This window comes from Mustela nigripes, chromosome 1 (assembly GCF_022355385.1).
Source record: "Mustela nigripes isolate SB6536 chromosome 1, MUSNIG.SB6536, whole genome shotgun sequence".
Classification (NCBI taxonomy): Eukaryota; Metazoa; Chordata; class Mammalia; order Carnivora; family Mustelidae; genus Mustela; species Mustela nigripes.
In genome coordinates this window covers 8688187-8714497 of record NC_081557.1, presented here as the reverse complement: position 1 = coordinate 8714497, position 26311 = coordinate 8688187, and the positions used below count along the sequence as shown (strand labels likewise).

The window sequence follows — 26311 nt, the reverse complement described above, 5'->3', positions numbered from 1 at the left end:
TTGGGTTTTTGTTCATAAATTGAGGGAATTTGGAGGGGATGAGTAGATTGATATGTGTAAGCATCTGGCTGTCCAGTACCTGCTGTTCTGAAAACGCACAAATCATTGTAGGAAACTACAGAGCACAGAATCGACCTGGAAATTTCAGAACTGGGCAACTGCAAACCCCACAGCAACCAGGCCGACAATTCCGTTTTAAATTTCCTGACAGTGAGCCCAGAGCTTGGCCCTCGATGCCAACGCTTCGGGACACGCTCCACTTCCCCCGCTAAACCAGCCCTTTCACACCCAAGCGCTTTGGGCCGACTAGGCCCTCTCTAGCCCGGCTCCTTCTCTATGGTCTCCGCTGCGGGCCGCTCTAGCCTGCGCGGGAGGCAGTGAGACGCCGGGGACGGCTTCCAGGCGGCGAAAGCTCCAGAGGGCCCCGTCGCCGGTGGCGCGGTCGGCCATGGAGACTTTACGCAAAGCGCTGATCGTGGGTGCCCTTCTGGGCGCGGGGGCTGGCGTGGGCTCCGCGCTCTTTGTCCTCGTGACCCCGGGAGAGGAGAAGAAGCAGGCGATGCTGAAGGTGGGAGTAACGGGGGTGCGAGGTGGGGCGGGCGGGCGGAGAGCCCCGGGCTGGGGGGTCAGGACGGCGAACCTTCCTACCCGCAGGAGATACCCGAGCAGGACCCGCGGCGCAGGGACGAGGCGACCAGAACCAAAGAGTTAGTGCTGGCCACTCTGCAGGAGGCAGCGACCACGCAGGAGAACGTGGCCTGGAGGAAGAACTGGATGGTCGGCGGCGGCGGGAGGTCAGCGTGAGCCCGGACCTCCCTCGTGGGCGCTGGCACCTTGCTCCCGCGCAGGAGTCCGGCGCGGCCTTTCTCCTCCGTAGGCCCGGTAGGGAGTCCGGACCCGGGATGCCGCGCCCAGGCCTCGTTGAGACCCCGGGAGCCGCTGCGGGGTGAGCACGTCCCGCCGCCACCCGCAGACGCTGCACTGATAGTCCGTCCTGCGTCGCGGGCCAGGGCGTGGGATGTGGCTAACTGAAGGAACCAATAAATCACGTTCCTCCGTCCGGTCAGTGAGCTCTGCGGTCTGACGCCTGTGTCTAGAGTGTTCTGGGGATCCGTGTAGGGGACGCGGATGACTGTGAGTCCCACCGGTCCTGCAACGACCACGTTTTCCAAACACAAGCCAGGTCATGTGGTCTGAGGGGCCTTTCGGTGATAACCAGGAGACGTTCTCGAAATCAGAACTATCCTGGAAAATCCTGTAGCAGTAGATGCCCATGGAGGACACTTTGGGTGAGGTTGGAGAGGGGCTGTTGGTATTTAGCATGTGCGGTGATGATTTCTGTGGCTACCGAACCGTTGGAGGCCAATTTAAATTGCTGAGCGAAAGGAGCGTGCTTTAAGTCAGACAGATCTTGATTAAAGTCCTGCCTATTACAAAACCTTTCTGAGCCTCAGTGCTGTTTCATAAAAGGTGTTAAGTATCTTGAAGGTTGTTGTAAAAAGATTAACTTGGAAATGTAAAGTGCATCTTTGGCACAGAGCATCACTTCAATAAAGGTAGGGGAGGGGTTCTCCTTCCAAGGATTTCAAGGTAGTTCAGTGTCTGAATCTAGTCATGGCTCTCTTGCAGATGCCACTGAAGTGAGGAAATAAAGCTGGCATTTGGGTCACACCCCACATCCAAGTCCACAAATTCACTCCCTGTTGTCTGTGGGGTTTTTTTTGTTTGTTTTAAGATTTATTTGAGGGACGCCTGGGGGCTCAGTTAAGTGTCTGCCTGCAGCTCAGGTCGAAATCCGGGGGTCCTGGAATTGAGTCCCGCATCCTTCTCTCTCTGCCTGCTGCTCCCCCTGCTTGTGCTCTCTCTGACAAATAAATAAAATCTTTAATAAAAAAAAAAAAAATTGAAAAACCCTGGTGGGGAGGGTGAAAGGGAGTCATAGGCAGACTGTTTGCTCAGTGCAGGTGGTGGGAAGTGGGGGGGACTCAATCTCACAACCCCAAGATCATGACCTGAGCCAAGGCTAAGAGACCCTTAACCAGCTGAGCCACCCAGGTACACCTGTTGTCTATCTTACATCCTGTGGTTCCAAGCAAGATTTCAATTGAAGGAAAAAAAGAAAAAAGGCCAGAACAGTAAGTATAGCTTGATAACACTGAGGTCCAAACCCAGATGGCAGCACTGGGGCTGTTTCAGTTGGTGGATGGTGAACCCCTAAGCCAAACACATTTGTTATGTGTGATCTTCAGTTTAATTGTGGCCTCTTTCTGAGCCTGGGAATGAGAGGGGAAAGGTTAGCAGCTCTTTGAGGGAGCATGAGAGTGAGGGGATCAGCAGCACTGAGGGGCTATGAGCCGGGAGCCTGGAGGTTGAGAGCCTGATCCCTACAGTCAGGCTTCCCCAGGTGTGCCCAGGTTCTGCTGTTGGTTACCTGTGTTGGTTTCAGCAAGCCACGTGCTTTGGTGTCCCAGTCTCTAAAAGGGCATACTTGCACCTATTCCCAGGTAACTGCCTTTTTATCTCAGTTAATACAGCAGTTAAAACTGTGCGGTGCATAGTAAGTACTCAGTGCTTTTTAGTGAGGAGGAAATGCACTTGCAAAGGTCACTGCATTGCTCCTCTGGCCATTTGTGAATGGCTACATTAAAAAAAAAATTACCCTTTTAGGGGGCCTAGATGGCTCGGTCCATTAAGCCTCTGCCTTCAGCTCAGGTCATGATCCCAGGGTCCTAGGATTGAGCCTGTTTCTGCCCTCCCCCTTGCTCATGTTCTGTATTAAATAAATAATTTTTTTTTTAATTACCCTTTAGGTAGCTAATAGTTACTGGAAATTTATTAGGTGCCAGGCAGTGTGCTAAATAAAGCCCCCATCACCATTATATAACACCCACAATAATCTGAATTAACAGGTACTATTGTCCTTATTTTACTAAAGAGGTAAATTGGCTGCTTCAAGAAGTCAAGGCAGGGGCAGGTGGACAGTGAAAAAAGAAAAAAGAAAAAGGCATAGGAATAAGGATTTCAGGCCTATGCACTGCTTTTTACCTATAGGAGCAAAGAGTGCTATCCATTGTACTCCCCAACCCCAACAATTCTCCCCTCTCAACTTCCCAAGCAAATAAAAAAACCCAGATATTGTTACCAAGTTTGTTAGAAGCTTTAGTTGAGGGGTACCTGGGTGGCTCAGTGGGTCAAGTGTCTGCCTTCAGGGGCCCCTGGGTGGCTCAGTGGGTTAAAGCCTCTGCTTTTGGCTCAGGTCATGATCCCAGGGTCCTGGGATCCAGCCCCACATCGGGCTCTCTGCTCACCGGAGAGCCTGCTTCCCTCTCTCTCTCTGCCTGCCCCTTTGCCTACTTGTGATCTCTGTCTGTCAAATAAATGAAATCTTTAAATGTCTGCCTTCAACTCAGGTTGTGATCTCAGGGTCCTGGGATGGAGCCCCTCATGGAGTTCCCTGCTCGTGGGGAGCCTGCCTCTCCCTCTGCCCCTCCCTCTGCCCCTGTCCCCTCCCCTGCGCGTTTTCTTGCTGTCTCTCTCAAAATGAATACATTAAAAAATCTTTTAAAAGGAGCACCTGGATGGCTCAGTCGGTTAACCATCTGCCCTTGGCTCAGGTCATGATTCTAGGATCCTGGAATTGATACCCTCATTAGACTTGCCGCTCCTTAGGGAGTCTGCTTCTACCTCTGCCTCTCCCCCACGCTCATTCTCTCTGTCACAAAAATAAATAAAACCTTAAAGAACAAAAAAAAACATCAAGATGAAAAATAGGGCCTATCCTAAATGCCTTCCCTTTTGGCTTCTTCCTCTGCCTTAATTTTGTCCCTCCCAGCCATTCAGGAAGGATTCAGGCACATACAGAACTCAGGGTCTATTTATTAGGAAGGAGATGTCAGTGCTTTATCAAAGACGAAGAGGTCAGAGAGGGATGGTGGGATAAAGGCCTCTCAGCTGGGACATTTCTTGGCCACAATGAGGACAGCAGAAGGCACAAGTCCTGAAGATTGAAGAAGACAGCTTTGACCACAAAGATCCTTGCCTTCTGCCCCCCAAATTTCTGGCCTCACGCCATCTCCTCCAAGTGTCTTCTGGCATTCCTTCCTTTCTTGGGCATCCCCTTCCCGCCCCCAACCCCTGTTCCTGGTCCCAGGTGTCATACCCAGCTCCTGCAGAGGCCGTTCCATGTCCGCCTCGGAGAAGGCCCGCCGGGGGAAGCCACTGAGCAACTGCACAGGGTCCTGGCCTCCCCCAGGTTCTTCCCCACGGTGGAGCTCCACGTAGAGCCTCACAGCTGCAAGCTGTTCCCGTGCCCGGAACGTCTGGGTCAGTGAGGTCCCATCTGGCAGCCTGACCTGGAGGGCAAGCGAGAAATACAGTGCTGTGAGCATCAAAACTGAGTGCGGTGCCCAAATAAGGAAAACAAGAACTGCATCAAGAGACTGAACCAGGGGCGCCTGGGTGGCTCAGTGGGTTAAAGCCTCGCTCAGGTCATGATCCCAGGGTCCCGGGATCGAGCCCCACATCAGGCTCTCTGCTCAGCAGGAGCCTGCTTCCTCCTCTCTCTCTGCTTGCTTCTCTGCCTACCTGTGATCTCTGTCAAATAAGTAAATAAATCTTAAAAAAAAAAAAGAGAGAGACTGTACCGGCATAATTACTATCTGAAGCAGCCGATGAACCACCACTACTCTGCTTCCCTAAGGCTTTAAGACTGCAGCTTTCTCACAGTTTAACAAACACAAGGATAAGTTCATACAAAAATACATAAATAGCCCACCATACAAATAGCTGTGTAATAAACTAAGTGAAAACATCAACTGCTAAAAAGGTAACTGCTGAGTAAGGCAGAGATACGGTTTTAAATTAAGACTGGGTCAAGAGAAGTTTGAAATCTTTCCAAAAGTAGAAGAGATAGAATTTCAAAAGTCACTTACAAAGAAGGAAAAGGTTTGGCAAAGAGAACCTAACTGAATAAAGCTCTGAGTCAGGTGTCTTATAGGCCAATGAAGGGGGTCCCAGAAGCAAGACAGGAATCAGAATCAGTACCTGTATGCGACACTGGTCATATTCCCGCTTGGTGGGAGGCTCCTGGCTGGGAGAGGAGGGAACAGGACCTGGCTCTGTTGGTGGAGAAGGCCGAGAACCCACACTCCCACCATACTGGGAAGACAAAGGAAAACACTGGTCAAGCTTTCACCCACTCGTAAGAGGAACATCGTATGCCTATCCTTTCCCTCTAAAGCTAGGAAAGAGAATTTTTTTTACTAGCCCACCTACTTCTTTACCCCAGTGTCTTCCCAATCACCTACCTTCTTGGCTCTCTCTGCTTTGTCTCTCTCAATCTTTTCCCGGACTCTCTGTCTGGAAAGCAGACAGGAAGAAAGCAGATCAGATGTTGACAAAGCAAACCTAGCTTCCCATCTCATCTATTATCCAACATCCGCATCACCCAGACCTGGCTGCTAACTCTTCAGCCTTTTCCCTCCTCCGCTCCTCAGCAGCCCGGCGCATCTCATCTTCCTGAAGCCGCTGTCGAGCAGCTGACAACTCCTGCCCTTGTTTCCGGCGCTGCCGTTCCCGCTCCAAAGCCTCTCGCTCCTCTCTTTCTTCCCTCTCCCGCTGCTTCTGGGCCACCAGCTCCAACATCCTGTGTTGCACAAAAGAAAGAGCTCAAAAGAGACGGACACAGATCGCGTGAGTTTATAACAGATTCAAGATGAAATACGGGAACACGTGCCCAAAGAGAGATGAAAGAAACCGCCAAGACAGGACAGACCAAGAGTGTTAAGTTCCAGGTTCTTTAATCAGAGTTGTGTATTGTGGACAAGTGGAAGGTGACCCTCAGAAACGTGACTGTCCTTACTGTACCTCTTAGTCTGTTCCTGTCTCTCTTCTTCACTCAAAATGGGTTTGCCTTCTCCAGCAGCAGAGCCGGTTCCTACAAACAAGCAATCAGTGTTACTGCCCGTTCATCCTCCTCAGGCCCTCGTGAATAACCAACACGGTGTTCCTCAGTCAGGACCTTCAGGGCCACCTTGCTCCGGGGAGGTGGGTTCCCTTCCCAGGACATGTCCAAGGGGGGTCGCTAGCGGCTCATCTACATCGGGGTCGTCTTCGTGCTCCATCAACCTGGCAGGGAAGGTCGGGAAGGAGGTTAACACGGACGCTGGCCCTCCCAGAAGTCCCCCAGGCCCTGCCACCCCATCGGAGCGCTCACCAGTCCATTGCAGCCTCGATGCCCTGGTTCCCTGTGAGGGCCAGAGCCTTCTCCCTGGGGGCAGAAACACCGTGAATAGCGCCCGCGAGCCATGGTGCTGGTCAGGCTGGGGCGTGCAGCCTGAGGCCAGGCTAGGGGAAAGGCCAGTCAGGTCCGCGATCCCCGCGGGCCAAGGTTTGAGGGGCTGCCTTACGCGCGTCCCCTGGGGAAGCCCATCTCGATGAGACTCTCCAGAGCCGTCAGCTCCGCCATGGCGCCGCCACCGCCGCTTCCGCGGGGATCTGGGGGAGGGCGAGAAGGACCGCGCAGGGCGGGGGGTCAGCGCGGGGTGCCCCCGGCCCGCGCGCGGTCCCGCCCCCGACGCCCCAGCTGGGCGCTCTCTCACTTACCCGGCTCTGGACCCTCAGCGGACACCGCCGAGAAGAAAGCCGAGGGAAACGGAAGTGCCCGGATCTGTTTGGGTCACGTGGAGGCGGGCGGGGACGGGTGCCGCCGAGAGCCAGAAAGCACCGCCCGGGCCCAGCCGCCTGGACCCGGCGCGGGCGGGGTGGGCGGTGCGTCCGACTCGCGGATCCAGCTGCGCACGGCCCGCCCCCGCCGCCCCGCCCCTCCCCGCCAACTCTCCCCCGTCCCGCAGCCAAGCTGGCACGCCCCGCGGCGGTGGGATAGAAGGGGGGCGCGGCCCTGAAACCCGTGGGCGGAATGTAAAAGCCGTCGACCGGTTGGAATGCTATTTGGCAGTGTTGATGAGGAGCCATAGAAATAAATGTACAAGGTCTTTCACCAGCTCATCCTCTCCGGGGAACTGAGCCATCCTCCGCCCCACTGACAAAGGCATCTTTGCAGAACACAATTAATTATCTGATCCTGTCATCACCTCCCTGCTTAAAAATTCCCGACACCCCAGTCATTTAGGATGAAATTTAAGTGCTAGTAGGCTGGTTTCCTCCGTTTTATTTGTTGTTTGTTTGTTTGTTTAGAGCCCTCTCTGAAAAAGAATAACTAAGCACTGCCTTTTGGTGCCTGGCAAGACTGTACCATGGAGGGGCGCCTGGGCGGCTCAGTGGGTTAAAGCCTCTGCCTTCTGCTCAGGTCGTGATCCCTGGGTGCTGGGATTGAGCCCCGCATCGGGCTCTCTGCTTAGCGGGGAGCCTCCTTCCTCCTCTCTCTCTGCCTGCCTCTCTGCCTACTTGTGATCTCTGTCTGTCAAATAAATAAAATCTTAAAAAAAAAAAAAAAAAAAAGACCGTACCATGGAAACTTGGCTAGTGCGCTGTTTCACCTCCCACCATTTGCGGCTAACTTGTGCATATTGCGAAACAGACCCTCCTGCTCTTCCAGGCCCATTGCACCTAACAGTCCCTTTGCCTGGGATGTCCCACCTCTTCTGTGGGACTGCTTAATTCCCAGTCACTTGGGAGACGGGACCCCAGGTTTGCTTTCTTTTTTTTAGTATATGTGCTGCCGAAGCGAGCACCCAGGTTTGCTTTCTTTTCTTTTCTTTCTTTCTTTCTTTTTTTTAAATTTATTTGACAGACAGAGATCACAAGTAGGCAGAGAGGCAGGCAGAGAGAGAGGAAGGAAAGCAGGCTCCCTGCTGAGCAGTAGAGCCCGGTGTAGGGCTTGATCCCAGGACTCTGGGATCATGACCAGAGCCGAAAGCAGAGGCTTTAACCCACTGAGCCACCCAGCCGACCCCAAGGTTTGCTTTCTAAGGGAATTCTGCTTTGACCACCCCCTTCCCACCTCCCAGCTCCACTAGAGACTTATGGGACTAAGACCTATTCAATCATCACAACAATCTATACGATTATGCTATTACTAGTCACAGGAAACACAGAAAAAGGAGACAAGGTCACAAAGCTGGTAAGTAGCCAAGCTAGGATCCACAACCATGCGGTATGCAGTCACTAAACCACTATGCTGGGTTGCCTGTCCATTGTGGAGTGAATAGCACCTTCTTTGGAGTTGGGCATCCTAACTCAGCTCCTTACCTGCAGCTTCAAACCATTTAGAACTTCAAATTTCTCATCTCCTCCCCGGTGATCCTATCTTTTGAAAGACTGTGAAGAGTTAATGAGAATACGAAGAGCATGTCTTGAATAATGAGAGATGGGGCCCCTCATTTGTAAATGAATAAATGCTGAGGAAATGCAGGAAGCAAATAAAACCGGGACACAGTATGGCAAGCGTATTAGAACACATACATTCTTTTTTTTTAAAGATTATATTTAAAAGAGAGATCACAAGTAGGCAGAGAGGCAGGCAGAGAGAGAGAGAGAGAGAGAGGGAAGCAGGCTCCCTGCTGAGCAGAGAGCCTGATGTGGGGCTTGATTCCATGACGCTGGGATTATGAACGAAGCTGAAAGCAGAGGCTTAACCCACTGAGCCACCCAGGCACCCTGAGAACACACATATTCTAAATCTATCCTGAGGTCTAACGATTAAAAAAAAAAAAATCCTTAATTGTATAATACCACGTCTTTTTTTTTTTTTTAAGATTTTTTAAAATTTATTCATTTTGAGAGAGACAAAACATGAGCAGGGGAGTAGGGCAGAGAGGGAGAGGCAAGCTCCCGCTGAGCAAGGAGCCTCATGTGGGGCTCAACCCCAGGACCCTGAGATCATGACCTGAGCCGAAGGCTGAGGCTTTAACCCACTGAGCCACCCAGGCGCCCCTATTTTTTATTTTTTTAAAGGTTTTATTTATTTCCTGGGATGGGGGAGAGACAGAGGGAGAAAGAATCTCAGGCAGGCTCCATGCCCAGCTCAGAGCCTGGTGCGGGGCTTGATCTCACAGCCCTGAGATCATGACCTGGGCGGGAAACCAAGAGTCAGACACTCAACTGATTGAGTCACCCAGGTGCCCCTACATCCAGTTAATTTTAAAGATCAATATGCAAGTATACGCTACTCTGAGACATAGGTATGCAGACAGGAAAATGAAAAGGGTCAGGAAAAATGAAAATGTCTTCCTTTTATATTTCCTTTAATGTTGGTACAGTGGAAATACAGCAGACACAGATTGAGGGAAAGTGGGGGAAATCCTTGGATTTCCTGGGAAATGCCCCAGACAGCATGGTTCTCCACCCTATGTCAGTCATTCATTTCCACCCACTTCTGACACAGGTGGACTCTGACACAGGGGTGCCCACCTTCAATATCCAAAGGAAAGGTAAAAGAGGGAGTAGTCTTGCCCCAAACTCCCAAATTGTTCTCAAAAGCCCACCAAAGCCACCAATGTGACAGGGCACTTTTGAGGGTATATGATGGGGATTAGGATCCGCTCACTGCAGCCAACAGGCCTAACACGGCCAGGCCTGATCCGAAAAGGAAAGGCCTATGAGCTAAGAATGGTTTTTATGTTTTTACACAGTTCTGTGGCTATACAAGTACCTACGTTTTATCTTTGATTTTAATCGTCTGGAACTGCAAAGCCTACGTTATTTACCATCTGGTCCTCTAAGGAAAAGGTTGCCACCCCCCCCTCTGCTCCTTTCCAAACCTGAGGCTGAAGCAGGACGGAAAGTCTGGGACCTGAACAAGTTCTGGGGCTGAGCACTGAGACTCAGATAGGGCCTCAGGCTCCTGGCCTTCTACTCTCCACGCATCCCCCTCAACAGCCCCCCAACCCCAGGGCTGCTCAGGGCAGCAGCAGCAGCCGCCTCCTCCCAGGAAACCCAGGCTAAGCTCTCCTCTCCAAGCCTGGGTTCAGCTGGGCCCCGAGAGGCCCCCCCAGGCTGCTTCAGAGCCCTACTGCAGGCTGGGAGGCCGGCTGGTGGGGGCAGCCCCAGCGCTCACGCAAGCAGAAATGCCAGACCAGAGCTAAGCAGGTCAGCAGGGCCAGCACCGTGCCCACCCCGATGGCTGTGTGCACCAGGGTAACGGGTCTGGGGGGCACGGCCAGCCTGCCGCAGGGCCCGAAAGTCGGGCCACCCACCCCCTCGAGGCCCTCTCCACCTGTCCCAGGCACACTGCTTTCTCCAGCCCCGTTGGCAGCCACCACGCAAACGACATAATCTCCCCCGGGCTTCAGTCCTTTCAATTCTGCTCTGCGGACCGTGGAGTTGAGCGGGGGCCCCTTCCAGGTGGCCTCACGGTCTTCCCAAAGCAGCAACCAGTACTGGTGGACGGGCGAGGAGGGAGCACACCAGTGCACCATTGCGCTTCCGTCCTCGGCCACCACGTGCACTTCTCCTAGGCGCGGCGGGGCAGGCGGCTGGGCAGGGCTGGAGAGCCCAGGGCACAGGCAGGCTCTGGGCCCAGCCCTCTGCAGCTCCTTGCATGGCACCTGCAGGTGCCGGCAGCTGTCGTAGTCACAGAGGACAGGCGGCAGGGGTGGCCGGGACGTCTCATCTTCCTCCTCTTCCATAAGATCTTGAGGGGCCAAGGGCCGCGTTCTGGGAACTAAGGAGAAGGTGACAGCCAGGAGACACAGAAGGCAGGGAGAGCCCGGCATGGAGTCTGGAAGGGAGGGAGGTGGAGAGGTAAAGACTGCCCAGACCCCATTCCTCCTAGACCCCCTCCCTCAACGAAACCTCTGGGGACAGGGACACACAGCGGGGGCCAATGAGAGACAGAAAAGAGGAGAGAAGGGGCAGACACACTTATTTGTCAACCGACTTCTGAACCAGCTGTGGACTTGGTTTTGGGGGGAGGGGGGCAAACACATGGGCTGCCGCGAGATGGGGGTGTGACTGGCAATGGGTGAAGGCCCAGAAATGGTTAATGAATAAGCGAAGTTCTGGAGGGGAAAAGAAGAGGAAATGATTTACTCAGCCTGGAGAAGAAAGGTGGGAAAATTTCCAGCAGTCAACCAAAGCAAAGATCTCGGTAAAACAATTATCAGTCAGAGACACACACAAAAACCCGAAAGTGACAGAAATGAGACAGAAGAGATGGTATAGAGGGGGAACCTTAAGGACCTCAGCATCCTCCCCACCTGTTGAAAGAGCTCCAGTCCCTGCCCACCCTCACCTCTCTGCCCCCCCCCCCCAGGTTCCCAGCAGCCCCTCACCAGCCGAGAGGTCTCACCGCGGTGCAAATCTCCCACCAGTGGTCTGTGGGCGTGAGGCTGGGGCGACCCCGGGAGCACAGGCTTGCGGGCAGGTTTTGTCAGTGTCCTCAATTTCAATTCTGTTTTGGCTCGAAGCTTTTATACCCTTCCACTGTGATGTCACCACCTAGCCCCCACCCCGCCAGGCCCCCTCCACCCCCCTTTCCCGGTGAATGCCAAGAAGCGGGGCCGGTCCCTTCAGAGAGCCTGAGTCACGGGGCCAGGGATTGGGGGGGCGGGGGGCCGGGAGTCACAGCAGCTGTTTCATCTGGAGGCCAGGATGCCTGGGTTCCGAGAGGGGAGTGGAATGTGGAAGGCAGCCAGGAGCCGAGACTCACAAGGCTCAAGCTATGTGGAGGGATGAGGAGGGGCGCAGAGGAGAGACGGCCACCTGTCTGGGACCCAAGAAGAAAACAGCTGTGACAGCATGAGGCCTGGGCTACAAAATGCTGCTTTGGTAAAAATCATACCACATCCATGGCAGTCATTTCCTGTCTTCTGCCTCCCAATGGACAGAGAAAGGGAGGGGTGCAGAGACCGGAATGATGCAGCCTGGCTCTCCGGACCCGCCCTGCAATGATCCCCCTCCCCAGAGTCACGTGGATGGAGTAGGCCGGATGGGTTTTCTCTCCTTGGACTTTCTAGGCCTATGAATACAGACAGCAGTACCTAGAGCAGTCCAGGTCTGGAGGCCTTCCCCCTCGGCAGGCAGCCCCCCCAACAAGACAGTCTCCTCCAATGTAGGAAGGCGGGGAGGATGCCCTGGGAACCTGGGGTTCTCAAGTGGCCCTGAATCCATTTCCAGGAGTCAGGCAAGCAAGTGGCATGAAAATAGTTTATTGGGGGAGCCACAGGATAGGGGAAGGAGTCAGGGGAGAGGAGAAAGGACTGGAATGTGAGGACTCTGCCCCGTTCTCTTCAGGAACTAGAGCAGGTGGGGCGCTGTTTGTCCCCAGAGGGTTCAGAGCTGCCCAGAGTCTCCGGGGCAGGGATGGGGGAGGGGACCTGGGCGGGAGCGGGAGCAGGCAGGTTGGCCTCCGTCAGCAAAGCTGCGTCTTCCCAGGAGCCTGAACCAGGGGAGGGAGAAACAAAACCCCCAATGGGAAATTAAGTAACCGAAGGCTCTTCTCCCTCCACCAATATAACCTCCTCCCCACCCGCCAGCCACCTCCACTCCGCCCAGACCTCCGGGCCCCGGGCGCCTCACCATCACTGGCCTCTGGCTCCAGCTCCTCCTCTCCATTCAAGGGCTGCTGATCTGCTTTCTCCTCCTCAGGGGGCTGGCCCTCTGCAGCCGCAGGGGGAAGGCAGAGGTCAGACTAGAAGAGGCTGACAGGACAACTGAGGACTTGTGGGGACGGAGGGAGGGAGGGCGGTTGAGCTGCGGCCAGTACCTGCCCCTGGGGGATCTTCAGGGCTCTCGCTGTCCTCTGTGATGTCTGACAGCTGGGTTGACTCCTCCTGGCCTTGGGGTCCTGTGCCTCCAAAGTGGGTAGAGAACGGGGGCGGGGCTAACGCAGCTGCCTGGGCCAAGCTCACCTCCTCCGACCTGTCCTCCGCCCCTCAGCTCAGCTGCGAGGGCCTAAAGCTTGGGCCACACAGGAGCCCCCCGCCTCCCGTCATGTTTACCTGCATGCCGGGCAGAGATCCGCTGCTGCACTGCCTTCCGCGAACCGTCTCGTTTCCGGACGTTCACCTGTGCGGGACAAACTAGTGAGCAGCAAGGCTGGGCCTCCCTGTGATCTGGGACCCCCGCTGCTCCCCAGCCCTTGGCCACGCCCCAGCCCTTGGCCACGCCCCAGCCCGCTCCTCAAAGGAGGATCGTGGAGTGGAGGGGAGGGGAGGGGAGGGGAGGGGAGGGGAAGGGAGGGGAAGGAGGTCCTCTGTGACCTGCAAAGAGAAGCGGTGTCGGGGCCAAATGCTCCCCCACACCCACTGCATGTAGCTGAAGAGGACAATGACGCTGAGGAAGGTGAAGTTGCTGGCGACGCCGATGAAGGCGCAGGTCATCGGGAAGTTGTACAGCAGGTACCTGGGGCCAGAGGTAGGTGGCAGTGAGCGGACAGCACCAGTCTCCTCACTTCCCAGGAACTGGTTCTAGGAAAACGCAAGCCAGTTGCACTTGAGGACAGCCTCCCTCGCGCCGGCATCGGCTCACCCTCACCTGAGCCCGGTGAAGTGGGCATGGATGCGGAGCGAGGCCCCGTACATCTGGATGCGCTTGCTGTGGATCTCGATGATCGCTCCGGTGGTCGGCACGTACTGGGGATGGGACCGGGGAGGCGTGTCAGGGCACGTTCCTCTGGTGTCTGTCACTCTTCCCAGCCCAACCCGATGCCCCCTCCCGGCAGGCTCGGCAGGTGGGACTGTGGGCTCCTGGGGGGAGCGGTGCCTAGTCTTCCTTCACCCCTCACCGAGTTCTCCCTGTACTCCGGGTAGAGCTCCACCTCCAGGAGCTGCTTCTGCTCTGCAAAGCCAAACAGCAGGAGGCTGGAGAAGACCAGCGTGTCAAGCATCTGGAGCAGGTCTGAGCGGTAATGCAGCATCACCTGCCGGGGCCAGAAGGGAGAGGCTGGGGACAGGTACCCCCCGATTTCCGCAGCCCAACCCACCCCCCAAAACCGAGCCTCCTGAGCCGTCTGTGAAGCCGGCTGCTCTCTCATTTTCACCTCCTACCATGATCCCCCACCCTTGGCCGAACCATCCCAGCTGCCCGAGTGACAGGTCTGCCCTGCCCGACCATGTCTCCATTCCCCTCTTCCAAGAACCTGCACAGGTTAAGCCCCACACAGTCTCTGATCTTCCCCCAGGCAGATCGACCACCCAGAAGAGACTAAGTTTCAGGACACCACCTGAAGCTTTTTTCTCCATGAAGACATTCAGAGATTTGTTTCATCGTGTGGCTCTGTTGACAACTTACGTAAGAATGGGGTCTTAATATTTATTGAGGACCCACTATGGGCACATAAGCACTGCACATTTCTTCACTGAATCCAGTCTAGTCTTGCTACAGGACTACTACTAAAAGGGTTAAAGAAGCTGTCTCTCGGCTCATATGTTTATGAGTGAGGATTCCAGGTCTTTGGGGCCCTAAAGAAGCCCATTTTGGCTCCCCTCTTCAGACCTTTCTAAAAGCTGGACACTCATCAGATATGTGGGGTGTCTATCTGGCTTGGTAGACTGACTCCTCTTCCCCATTGTGAGGAGTCCGTGACCTCTGAGCTGGGACATTTTCTCCTGAAGCCCTACCCAGATGTTCTGACCCCTGTTGTCAGCTCCGCACCCTCCCAGACAGGCCAGGAACACTTACGGAGCGTGAAGAAGTGGAGATGATCCGGCCACCTCTGGTGTAGCATGAAATGGTCACTAAGAACATGCCTAGATCTTGATTCACACGGGACTCTGGCAGCTCAAGCTCTAAGGTAACACGGTACGGCTGTCCATACATCAGCACCTGCCCAAGGCAGCCCCCATCTCATTTCAGAAAATTTTATTTTTTTAGATGGTGCTCTGTTCACCTCCCCTCACCCCTTCAAACTCGGCCACCACCAGCCGCCCTGCCCTTGCCTAGCGCAGGAGGCCGCTCAGTCTCTCATCCCAGGAAGGTGCTGCCCCCTTGTGGCGGCCGGGACCCTCCCACTTCTGAGATCAGCATCCTGTGACTTAGCTGAAACCAGCTCTGTTCTGAGAAAGGCTGTGTCACTTTTTTTTTTTTTTTTTTTTTCCCAAAAGTGAACCGTCCTGTTGCCAACTGGGCCATGTGTGACTCAGCCCTGTCCCCGTGAGGCCATCCCCTGGGCCCAGCCTGCTTTCCCTTCCACTATTAATTAACCAAGTGACAGCAGTGTGCATCAACTCCCAAGCCATCCCTTCTCGGTCACTGTCGCTCCACATCAGCTTTATGTCACTCTGGGTCCCTTACCTTGCTTCTGTGGATAGAACCCTGAGGCTCCTAGTGGGAAGGTTTCTTCACTGGGATTAACCTCCAAAGGTTCAAGATTTGCCACCAAACATACTCAGGTTTTTCCTGACTGGTCCTCTATTCTTCTAATTTTTTGTTCAACTATTCTTATCCAAGCATCACCTCCTTCCGGATGGTACACAAGAATCACAGGGGCAAGAGTAAAGCTTTTGTTTTTAAACAAAGGGAATGGATTTAAAAAAAAAAAGAAAAAGCCCATCGTGAACCACCCCCCAATCCAGACGTGGCTAAGGGTGCTTTGAGCACTATCACTAGGGTAAAAGGTGGAAAGTCACTGATTAGAGTCTTTCTCTGTACGGGTTCTTATTTCCAAAATGAACTATCTCTTTTAAAAAAATGGATTCCAGGGGCGCCTGGGTGGCTCAGTGGGTTAAAGCCTCTGCCTTTGGCTCAGGTCGTGATCCCAGGGTCCTGGGATCCAGCCCCACATCGGGCTCTCTGCCCAGCAGGGAGCCTGCTTCCTCCTCTCTCTCTCTGCCTGCCTCTGCCTACTTGGGATCCGTCTGTCAAATAAATAAATAAATAAATCTTTAAAAAAAAAAAAAAAAGGATTCTATGAGACTCTAGGCCCTGGAAGAGGCCAGAGGAAGCTGGTGGCCTCACTGAATTCTTGGAAACATTTTTTAAGGGTGGGGGAGGGCCACAGGGGGAGGAGGAGAGATGAAACAGGTTCCACACCAAGCATGGAGGCCGCTGTGGGGCTCCATCTCTCACAACCCTTCTCAGGGTCATGACCTGGGCTGAAATCTAGTCGGATGCTTGACTGACTGAGTCACCCAGGTGTCCCTGGAACATTTTCACAGGTAGCTCTCTGGGTGAGGTGGAGGAAAATGGGGACTATTAGCTAATCGGCAGGAGTTTCTGACTCAACTATACATCTTTTTTTTTTTTTTTTTTTTTTAAAGATTTTATTTATTTATTTGACACAGAGAGATCACAAGCAGGCAGAGAGGCAGGCGGAGAGAGAGGAGGAAGCAGGCTCCTTGCTGAGCAGAGAGCCCGATGCGGGCCTCGATCCCAGGACCCTGAGATCATGACCTGAGCCGAAGGCAGCGGCTTAACCCACTGAGCCACCCAGGCGCCCTCAACTATACATCTTATACGGGTGAATTGTATGGTATGTGAGTTTTTTCTCAACAAAGCTGTTTTAACATAGGTTTTTGAACCAGTAATTCTGGCTAAAACACATCATCGCCTCCAATGGGAACCAGGAAATTGACCACCACATTCTTGTGAATGACTCTGTGCCTTTGTGCACATCGGATGGGCAGACTGTCCTTCTGTTCCCCCATTCCGACACAATGTCCACCCTTCCTTCTAAGATCCACTTTGAGCCTCGCCATCACCAGTTTCATACTGATCTCTCAAATTCTTCTGAAATGTGGAAGATGTACCTTCCACTTGGCTACTTAATGCGATGTATCAATTTCTCCATCAATCCTGCGACCTCCTTGAAAGCAGGACCCCATCTTCTACTTCTAGCAAAGTGTTACACATAACATACATACATGCTATTTATTCTGTTCCTTCCTTCCTAAAGGTTCCCTGTAAATGGACAAAATGATTAACCTACTTTAATTATCAGGGACCACCCTGATCGGCGTCCCTGCCACTGGCTCTCCCCTCGCCCTGCACCTTTCCCTTCCTCATCCGGCAGCTTCACACCCAATTGTTTCAGGCTCCCCGAGTCACCAGCAGGATCTCCGCACCACGCAGCCACACAACTGTAGGCACCATTTCAGCGCAGATGTACTGTGGTTTGTTTCTAGCTCCTTCTCAACACAGTCTATTTATTATTATTTTTAGCTATAAAAGTACATCAAATCAATGTCTTCACTGAAGATTCTGTAATACTCTCCAAACTCCTTTTCTCAGTAGCCGGATTAAACAATTAATCTGGGGGCGCCCGACTTGATTTCAGCTCAGGTCATCTCAGGGTGGTAGGATCGAGGCCCTTCATCAGGGTCTGAGCTGGGCATGGAGCCTGCTTAAGATTCTCTTTCTCTCCCTCAGCTCCCACCACCTCAAAATAAATAAATAAACAAACAAACAAATAAATAAATAAAACAAAAGGATGACTCTCTGCCTCACAATATCCAACCTTCCACATCACAACGTCCCCTGGGGTCTCAACTCATCTGGACCTGCTAAGACTTCCTGACAGTGTCTGGCTACCTCCTGGTCCAGTGGAAGAGGTCACAGGACACACACAGCCGGCTATTTGTACTGCCAAACAAGGCCGGTCCAAACACCAATCCCAGGGTCCCCCAGATGCTAGAGCTCACACTCCTCCCTCCAGAGTGACCATGTAGATCTATCCTTTGTCAGGAAGTGTCCTCCCATGAACCACTTAAAAAAAAATTTTTTTTTCAGAGGATTTAAAAATTCTTAGTACACGTGGCCACTAATTACTACGAGTTATGTTGCTAACAACTCAGAAAAACGATATGGATGCTCCTACGGTCCTCTGAAGCACGCCGGGGTCCTCCTCTCTTCCGAGAGCCTCCAGCAGCTTGCCTATTACAAACACATGCATTCCCACTCTGCATCTCCCAGGGCTTCGGGGTTTGCTAAAGCCCTACTGGCCTCTGGCCCATCCCCTGGTACAGTGCTCTCTGTAATGCACATCACACACATATGTCAAGAGTTTCCTAACCTCACATACAGGCTTTCAAAACTCCTGGGTGGATTGCAGCCTCGTCCAGGGAAATAGCTGATTGGCTCACTGAGGTCTAGAACACCTCTTATCTAGTAGGTACAGCCTGTTTGAAAAGATCTGAGAAGGGCACTGCTATCATCTGTGGCAGGAAATCATCCATGCGATTCAGACTTTTTCTTTAACCTCCCTCTCCTTGAGAGCCCTCCTCTTGAGTCTCTACTGCTCAAGTTCTGCTCGTCAGGTCTTTCTCAATCCCTCCGATTTCAAGTCTCTAAAGCTCTCATGAAACCTCTCTTCCGCTCCCATACTCACCCGATCACGTCCACCCTTAGCCAGCGAGACATTGGCAACAGGGAAGGAGCAGAGTAAGGACGAGGAGGAGTCACAGTCAGTCCTAGATGAGAATGGGGATACTCCACTGAGTTACAGAGTCTGCCTTACCTGTCCGCACACCTCCTTGGCCCCCTACGGCTCCCTCTTGTCCCCCATCCCTTCTTCCAGAACAGGTACCCTTCTGTCAGAGACGGAAAAGAAATGCAGCCAGGAGATTCAAGACACCTGAACAGTTTTCATTCTCTTCGTGCTACTTCAGCTCATTTCCTCTCGTTACAGTGGAAAGTCTTACACGGGATGCAGTGAACCCCTAGTTGAACAGATTCAGATTGAAGTGCTTAAGATTCACTTGGGGAGAGCTTGATAAAAATGCAGATTCCTGGGGACACCTGGGTGGCTCAATCGGTTAAATGTCCAACTCTTGATTTCTGCTCAGGTCATGAACTTGGGGTCCTCGGATCAAGCCTTGTGTTGGGCTCCCTGCTGGGCGTGGAGCCTGCTTGGGATTCTCTCTCTCTCTCTCTCTGTTTCCCTCTGGACCTCCCCACCAACTCATGGGTGCATGTGTGCTCACTCTCAAAAAAAAATTTTTTTTAATTAAATAAAAAAATTAAACAAAAAAAGGAGATTCCTAGGTCCTATATCCCCAGATTCAGTAGTTCTGGTCCGGAGCCTAGTTTGGGAAAATCCCAAAGAATCCAAAGATGGTCTTTTTTTCTTTTCTTCTTTTTTTTTTTCCTTTTTTTCTTTTAAAGATTTTATTTATTTGAGAGCTAGGAAGCGAGAGGGAGAGAGAGAAGCTGGCTCCCTGCTGAGTGCAGAGGCCAACACAAGGCTCAATCCTGAAACTCCAGGATTATGACCTGAGCTGAAGGTTGACACTTAACTGACTAAGCCACCCAGGCACCCCCATACATGGTTTTTAAGAGGTTCACAAATCTCAACTTGTAACAAAAATTATACATGGGCAAACCTTTATGTGTGTGTGTGTTTGTGTGTATATATATTTTAGTAAGGTCTACATCCAACATGAGTCTTAATTCATGACCCTAAGAATAAGAGTCAGAGTCATGTGCCCTACCAACTGAGCCATCCAGGTACCCCAGTGCAAACATGTTTTTACAGCAGAAGGCCCAGAGTTTTCATGAGATCATGCCTCCTGAAAGTTTAAGCAGCTTTGACTTAGAAAGCACAGTTCATAATCAGGGACTCAAGACAGGAAAAAAAAAAAAATTAACTTTGGACCATTGATAAGAATGCCCCAACCAGCATCTCTTCACTGGTCCTATTGCCACTGTTAAGCGAAAGGGGGAGAATTTGGCAAACTCTGTAAAATCAGAAGGAACTGAGGTTCCAGGTAAGAAGCAGGACTCTGGGACTTTGTGTACCCTGTTCCCTTGTGTTTCCATAATCTGTGGCATTATTGGGAGTGGATGAAAGTAATGTACAAGGCAACCTGAGGCTTTTGTAATACCTTCTCTGCTGAAGGCCAAGTTGAGTTCTGAGATGACCTATGGGATCTGGTTGCTTAAGAGGTCTACAGTGGCCCCAAGAGAGATCTGACCCAACCCAAACAGAACTGATCCTCACAGTGACAGTCTAAAAGGGGGATTTTCGGGGCGCCTGGGTGGCTCAGTGGGTTAAGCTGCTGCCTTCGGCTCAGGTCATGATCTCAGAGTCCTGGGATCGAGTCCCGCATCGGGCTCTCTGCTCATCGGAGAGCCTGCTTCCCTCTCTGTCTCTCTGCCTGCCTCTCCATCTACTTGTGATTTCTCTCTGTCAAATAAATAAATAAAATCTTTAAATATAGAAATTTCCTTTAAAATAAATAAATAAATAAATAAATAAATAAATAAAAGGGGGATTTTCTTCTTCTTCTTTTGAACAAATATCAGCAACCAGAGGCAGAACTAGGATCTTAGAGCCCTACCAACCCAAAGCTTCTTCAGCCTTGGGCTGTGAAAGGTAAGAAGTCATATAAACACACTGGGCTCGAATCTTCTCCTCTGTAAATGAGGGGTTGACCTGAATAAGCACTAAGTGCTCTGACAGCAATTCTCTCAAAGAATCCCTCTACTTTGGTAGAAGACCCCTCTCACCTGTAGTAGAAATGCACGGGGCTGAGGTGGCTGATTGTGGGCATGTAGGAATAGTAGAAGGAGCCATAGAGGAAGACAGACACCCAGAGCAGGAGGAGGATGGTACAGAAGAGCACCCCAAACTGTAGCAGCAGCTTGCGGGCACGACCTGCCAAGACGTGGCCCACTTCCTGGGCCCACAGTAAGGCAGGTAATGGTGGGTCATTGACCATGGCAGGGAGTGCAGAGTGTCTGGCCCCAGGTTCAGGCCTTGAGTTCCTAGCTGCTCTGCCACCTGGACGCCACCCCTGGCCATGGGATGAAGCAGCTGGTGGTTCCTGGAAAAAGACAGAGAGGGGGAAAGAATGGCTCTTTTCCCAGAGGAGGTGGGGACAGGAAGGACAAGCTTACTGGACTGGCTTGGAGGAACTAGAGAGAGCAGAACACAGCCAAGACTTCGTTTTCATATGGCTTTTCTCCAGATGACTGCGTTTCTCAACCAATTATCCCTTATTTCCTTATTTCCCAATTATTTCCTTCACTGTGCTTTCTTTAACCCCACTGCCCCAACACCTCAGCTGAACTTGGCTTCTGGGCACCCGAGTCTGGGACCGGCCCCCGGGATACTCATTCATAACAACACACAACACAGAGAGGATGAGCACCTTAAAAAGCTTCTACACACACGATGACACCGAGTCCACACTGCGAGGTGGCTGCACCGACAGAATGCGCGACTTGCCTAGGGCCGTACAGCCGCACTCAAAGCCAACAGCCCAAGCGCGCTCACAAGTGCCTCCCGAGTTCCTCCTCTTCTCCCAGAGCTGCGCTCGCTCCCCGCCAGGGCCGAGCCCCACGCCCGGCAGGGCGTCCTGCACTCCCCGCCAGCACCTGACTCCGGCTGGCGGTGGGCGCGGCGCCGGGAGCCCCGACCTAACCGCGCCAGCGAGGAAACCAGCGGCTCGCCGGCCGCCAGGGCTCTGCAGACTCACCAGCTCGCGGAGGCTGGGGCAACGGCGAGAGGGGACTTCCGCCTCCCGCGGAAGCCCCGCCCCATTCCGCCGGCCGCCTCTGTGGCCTGGCGGAGCCGGACCTCACTCCAGGGCGGGGCCCGGCGCAAGGGGCGGGGCCTGCCGGGCTGCGGGTTTCCCACCTCCGAGCACTGCGTACTGTCCCCTCCCTGCCGTCCCCCTCCCAGACCCGAGAGGACAGGCGCCTCCCTCCAGGCCTCAAGATAAGGCCCAGGGCAGGCTATGAGTCAGCAGCATCCCCCTCAGGCCGCCCCTCGAGGCCGCAGTCCGGGCCCTCCACCCACACCTTCACCACCGGCCATCTAAACCCCCCCGCAAAGGGGGAGAGGAGAAGGCACCCAGCTGTCGCCCACTTTTATCGCCCACAGCTCCTTGGACCCGCAGGCGTCCGAGGCAGAGAGCCCTGCTGGCCGGCCGGCCGGCTGGCCCCTATCACAAGAGTGACAGCATTTCAGCTCCGTGTTTTGTCTCCAGCAATTTAGAACGCAACCGACCTCCTCGGACCCTAACTGGACTCTCCCTCAGGATCCCCGCAGCGCGTTATGTACATTAGATCTTAGCAGGCGGTACCTTCTATTTTGTATATGACTATTCACCCCAGATAAGATTCCTCAGAGGGGAAGGTTAATACTGTGTCCATCTTCACATTCCCTGGAACGCCAGCCACAACCCTGCAGGCCTGGGATGTAATCTCTCAAACCAATACCCACACTCCAAAACCCACCCTGGAAGCTCATCTAGTTCAAGAAACATCCGAAGACTTTCCCCACAGTGTCCCCTACCTCTTCTTTGTCCGATTCTTTGATCTGGTATCTGCACACCTCTTTTCTCCCAGCTTCTTCTTCTTGTTCTTTAGGCATCTTCCTAATGAACCTTGTTGCCCCTGGATCTTCCACTCGAGTCACTTGTGGCTAGAACATGAAGTGGCTGGTGATCTAGAAGCTCATACCTGTCGCTCATCACATTTTCCTGGATATAGGGAATGGAGGGTCCCTGGGAAAGAAAAGAAGATTCAGGTACTACATGCTATGTCAGAGCAGAGGGAGGAGGGAGAAGGGGGGCGACTGCCCAGCTGATGTCAGATTTTCAAATGAGCAGGGTCCCCCCCGCAGCCAGTACAGACTCCACAGCAGGCGATGTCACAGGTCCAGACCACCCCATTTAAGGGGGTTGGGGGGGGGAGTTGGCCTGGGCCTCTGCTCTTTCCAGGTTCCTCCTAGTCTGGATTCAGAATGCCTGCATTGGGGGAAGGGCAGCTAATGAGACAGTTCACAGTGGGGGTGTGCGTAGGGGCTGCAGTCACCAGCCAGGCTCCCCCACTGGTCCGGCAGTTGGTATGCTCCAGGATCTGAGCAGCTCCTTCTAGCATCCTTCATCCTTCAGGTACCAGCGTCTGGGCAGTGCCTGAGCTGCCGGAACTGGGACTAGCCCCCGGCAGACCTCTGACCTGACCTCCCCAGTGGACTTCTTTGTATCAGCTGCTTCTGCTGCTGCCGCAGATCTTTTCAGCTGCAACTCCCTGCAAGGTGGGGCACCCATCTCAGGCAGCTTTTGTGCACCCCACTGACTACTCCCCAGGGCTGTTGCTGCCTGTGGCCTCAGGTGAGTAGGGAGCATCCTGCTTTTCTCCCCCTGGGGCTCAAGGGGGCAGGGAGAGGGGGGTTACGAGTCCTCATCAGGGCGGGGCTTTTTCTGGTGGAGGCTTTCAGAGCTGGGAACACACATGGCTGGAAGGGCTGAAAAGCCTTAAACCATTTTTATGTCTAATGATCCGTGGCCCAGGCCGTAGGGGGGTTTGGGTGGCATTTCATCCCACCGTCTCCATTTCCTTGGCCCAGGAAGACAGGGATGGGAAAGAACGCTAGAGGATGAGGATAAGAGAACAAAATACTGGGACACATGACCCCAGTCTTGTAAAGATTGATGAAAAAGGAGCACGAAGGAGGGGTCTTCAGATGAGATTATGCGGCCCCGCACGCCCCACATCATGGTCTGAGCTATCCCTCTCTTTTCTCCAGGATGAAAGGGGAGACCCCTGTGAACAGCACTATGAGTATTGGGCAAGCCCGCAAGATGGTGGAACAGCTTAAGATTGAAGCCAGCTTGTGCCGGATAAAGGTGGGCAGACCCTGGGTCCCATTAGTTGGCCCAGTTAGTTGTGTTGTAGGTCCCCAAATCTCAGGCTAAGATAGATGTTTTCTTTCCTGGACTGCCTGCCCTCAGGGGAGGAGTCTCTGGCTCTGGAAGGACAGCTGTCCTCTGGCCTCTGTGGGGGATGAGGGAGGCGAATACTGTCTGAAGAAGCCCTAGGGGTGGCAGAAGATAACCCATTTGGGGAGGGAGGCGGCTCCCTCTCAGAGGCTCTGGCTAACAACTCCCCTCCTGGCTGTGCCCCAGGTGTCCAAGGCAGCAGCAGACTTGATGACTTACTGTGATGCCCACGCCTGTGAGGATCCCCTCATCACCCCTGTGCCCACTTCGGAGAACCCCTTCCGGGAGAAGAAGTTCTTCTGCGCCCTCCTCTGAGTTGCCCTGTCCCACGGCACAAGCTCTTCACCTTTCCCTCTCCTAGACCCTTCCTTAGGTCAGTAACTGTCGTGAGCCCCTGAGGGTCCCTGCATCCCCATCCCTAGCCCTTGTCCAGCCCCATGAGGTTATCTGAAGCACAAAGGTCTCCGTCACCGATCTGTCGACCCCATTTCCTCGCCCACTGCGGAGGACCCCAAGTAGCCCCTGACCCAGGGCCCCCTTAGCTCCATCCCCAGAACGGCCGTTTAGACTCTGCCAGCGTCCTGCCGGCTTCTCTCTGTGACCCGCTCAGATAATGGAGAGAGGGATGGGCCGAGGGATGGGCCGAGGAATGGACCGGGTGCTTGCTCTCAGTCTCACCTGCAGCTATGAGAAGGGTAAAGCCATTTGAAGAATAAAGTCATCCAGAGTCTCAGAGGACAGCTCCTGTGTTAGAGTTCTTGGGGAGAGGACCATCAGTCTGTAGATCTGGGAGTGTGTGCGGCAGGTGGAAGGCTTGGCATACCCCAGGAATAGGGCCAGTCAAATCAGGTTAGACATTGTCTAGGATCGGAGATAGCCGGGATGGCGGGGATGGCGGGCGCGAGAGAGCGTCTCAAGTGGAAGAACTAAGTTACAACAGACACTCAGAGGCTACGGAGAGCACTCACACACGCACACGCGCGCGCGCAAGCACTGAACACAAGCGAAAATGAAAACAGACCGAACAGGGGAGATCTAGGGAGGGATTCCGAGAGCATTCGCAGACCGCAGGAACTCTGGAACGGAGGGGAGGAGCGCGGCTCCAATTCCTGCGAAGGGGCCGGTTTTACTTCTAAGATGGCCGCGCCCACAGCGGGCCCCTTTCCAAGATGGCCACCGCCATGGGACTAGCGCCAATATGGCAGCCTCACGTCACTGGGTTTCACCGTACAGGGCTACCGAGCTAGCCCCATGCTTAAAATGGCGGCCCCAGGCAGCCAGAGATCTCAATATGGTCCCTTCTGTGCTCATCTGGTCTCAAAATGGCTGCCCCTGCCCTTGCCAACTCGATGCCCATTCCTACCCACCCCGGAGGCTGAAAATCGACGTCTCCCCACCCCCCACCATCCAGGTGAAGGCGCACGGGTGGCTATAAGCAAAGATCGTGGGACAAGAGGACCCTCGCAAGCACAGCGTAGCAGGCATACGGGTCGCATGGATCTTGGCGAGGGAATCTAGGCTCTACAGCTTGCCAAGTAGAGGCTCCCTTTGGGGTGTGCCCGGCGCCGTTCCTCAGTCGCCTTCTGGTCTCCGTAGGAGCTAGATAAGCTCGAAATTCATTCGGGTTGGGTTTCCTGGTAGGGCTTGCAGTGTTCCCATTTCTCCCTCAGGCCCGTTCTGTCACATCCGCCAGAAGCAACGTCCCCACTTCTAGTGTGCCTACCAACCTTCGTAGTGGCCCCAGCTTGCCTTCTGGGCAGATGCCAAATCCAAGGCTTAATGTCTCACGAGCGCCTCCCAGACTCAAACTTGGCGGAGGTTTATAAGCCGGGGATGCTTTTCTAGAAGCCTTTTCCTTCCAAGGGTGAACATATGGAAGTGGGACCAGCGCCAAGACAGGAAGGTAACAGTCCCGGGGTGTCTGCTCCTCATGCATTATCAACATCCCCCAAATTCAAGGATGTATCTATCCTTCCTGGGGGGAATCCTAGGCCAGCTCGTTTTGTCAGGATACACTTTTGGAGGGGCACCTGGGTGATTCCATTGGTTAAGTGTCTGCCTTCAGCTCAGGTCACCAACCTAGGGTCCTGGGATGGAGACCCATGTTGGGCTCTCTGCTAAGGGAGACATCCCCTCTTCTGCTCCCCTTGGATTGTGCTCCATCAAATAAATAAATACAATCTTAAAAAAAAAAAAATACATTTGCGGGGGTGGGAGGAGGCACCTTGCAGCAGTAGGAGGTATTAGGGATATCTACCACCCCCAGCTTCCCCACACCTTTGCACAGGAAACAGTTAAGGAGAGAGGAATGCAGAGAGGAAACCACAGGAATAAAGGGCATCTACCAGGAACTGAACTTAGTCTCCTATGGATGTCTCCACAGGTCCGGGGTACCCAATGGACTTGGGGCACTTTCAGGAACAAAAAGCAGCTTTCCAGCTGTTGAATTTCTGAGCCCTAACATGTTCTGAAGGTCATCTAATTACCTCACCCTAGCAATGAAGAAGCAGGGAAAACAACCTGGTTGCCCTCCTGCAGTGGGGACCTACCCCCATTCTGTTCAGGAGTCCCCATTGGTTCCTTCTTGGTGTTTCATGAAAACTCCTGAAAGGATTCAGTATAGTCTATTTTATTCTTTTAAAGATTGATTTACTCTGGGGCGGAAGGTTAGGGGCAGAGAGAGAGAGAAAATCCCACACAGACTCCCCACTGGGCACAGGGGGCAGGGAGGGGGGAGAAGGGGATGG

At 53.4% G+C, this 26311-nt stretch overlaps 5 protein-coding genes across 11 annotated transcripts; 2 read left to right on the top strand and 3 right to left on the bottom strand.

Annotated features, from left to right (window-relative positions):
- Window positions 1-357: 357 nt before the first annotated feature.
- Window positions 358-1070, top strand: LOC132019982 (ubiquinol-cytochrome-c reductase complex assembly factor 3). The gene is made up of 2 exons (XM_059403895.1): window positions 358-568; window positions 655-1070. Exons 1-2 carry the CDS (start codon window positions 449-451, stop codon window positions 802-804), a joined length of 270 nt encoding a protein of 89 aa, XP_059259878.1. The 5' UTR covers window positions 358-448; the 3' UTR covers window positions 805-1070.
- A 2786-nt stretch (window positions 1071-3856) lies between these two features.
- On the bottom strand, window positions 3857-6713 carry UBXN1 (UBX domain protein 1). 2 transcript variants are annotated; one of them, XM_059403854.1, is made up of 10 exons: window positions 6604-6713; window positions 6408-6495; window positions 6215-6268; window positions 6020-6126; window positions 5866-5935; window positions 5453-5644; window positions 5307-5358; window positions 5044-5157; window positions 4160-4352; window positions 3857-3997 (listed from the first exon to the last, which is right to left on the bottom strand). In XM_059403854.1, the coding sequence occupies exons 2-10, from the start codon at window positions 6464-6466 to the stop codon at window positions 3948-3950; spliced, it is 891 nt and encodes a 296-aa protein (XP_059259837.1). In that variant the 5' UTR covers window positions 6467-6495; window positions 6604-6713; the 3' UTR covers window positions 3857-3947. The 2 variants fall into 2 exon arrangements, with proteins under 2 accessions (XP_059259837.1, XP_059259847.1); XM_059403864.1 differs by having other exon boundaries at window positions 6032-6126.
- Window positions 6714-8712: 1999 nt separating this feature from the next.
- On the bottom strand, window positions 8713-12007 carry LRRN4CL (LRRN4 C-terminal like). 2 transcript variants are annotated; one of them, XM_059403758.1, is made up of 2 exons: window positions 11249-12007; window positions 8713-10678 (listed from the first exon to the last, which is right to left on the bottom strand). In XM_059403758.1, exon 2 carries the CDS (start codon window positions 10671-10673, stop codon window positions 9960-9962), a length of 714 nt encoding a protein of 237 aa, XP_059259741.1. In that variant the 5' UTR covers window positions 10674-10678; window positions 11249-12007; the 3' UTR covers window positions 8713-9959. The 2 variants fall into 2 exon arrangements, with proteins under 2 accessions (XP_059259741.1, XP_059259732.1); XM_059403749.1 differs by having other exon boundaries at window positions 8714-10678; window positions 11232-12007.
- An 84-nt stretch (window positions 12008-12091) lies between these two features.
- Window positions 12092-25716, bottom strand: BSCL2 (BSCL2 lipid droplet biogenesis associated, seipin). 5 transcript variants are annotated; one of them, XM_059403715.1, is made up of 12 exons: window positions 24243-25716; window positions 22136-22346; window positions 20344-20660; window positions 18224-18305; window positions 14581-14724; window positions 13685-13819; window positions 13435-13532; window positions 13161-13302; window positions 12900-12966; window positions 12665-12745; window positions 12478-12558; window positions 12092-12337 (listed from the first exon to the last, which is right to left on the bottom strand). In XM_059403715.1, the coding sequence occupies exons 2-12, from the start codon at window positions 22211-22213 to the stop codon at window positions 12189-12191; spliced, it is 1374 nt and encodes a 457-aa protein (XP_059259698.1). In that variant the 5' UTR covers window positions 22214-22346; window positions 24243-25716; the 3' UTR covers window positions 12092-12188. The 5 variants fall into 5 exon arrangements, with proteins under 5 accessions (XP_059259698.1, XP_059259677.1, XP_059259688.1 ...); XM_059403694.1 differs by having other exon boundaries at window positions 12665-12751; window positions 24243-25712; XM_059403705.1 differs by lacking the exon at window positions 24243-25716 and having other exon boundaries at window positions 12665-12751; window positions 22136-22410.
- GNG3 (G protein subunit gamma 3) lies at window positions 22732-24304 on the top strand. Its single transcript, XM_059403784.1, has 3 exons — window positions 22732-22955; window positions 23372-23471; window positions 23751-24304. Exons 2-3 carry the CDS (start codon window positions 23373-23375, stop codon window positions 23877-23879), a joined length of 228 nt encoding a protein of 75 aa, XP_059259767.1. The 5' UTR covers window positions 22732-22955; window position 23372; the 3' UTR covers window positions 23880-24304.
- Window positions 25717-26311: the final 595 nt, after the last annotated feature.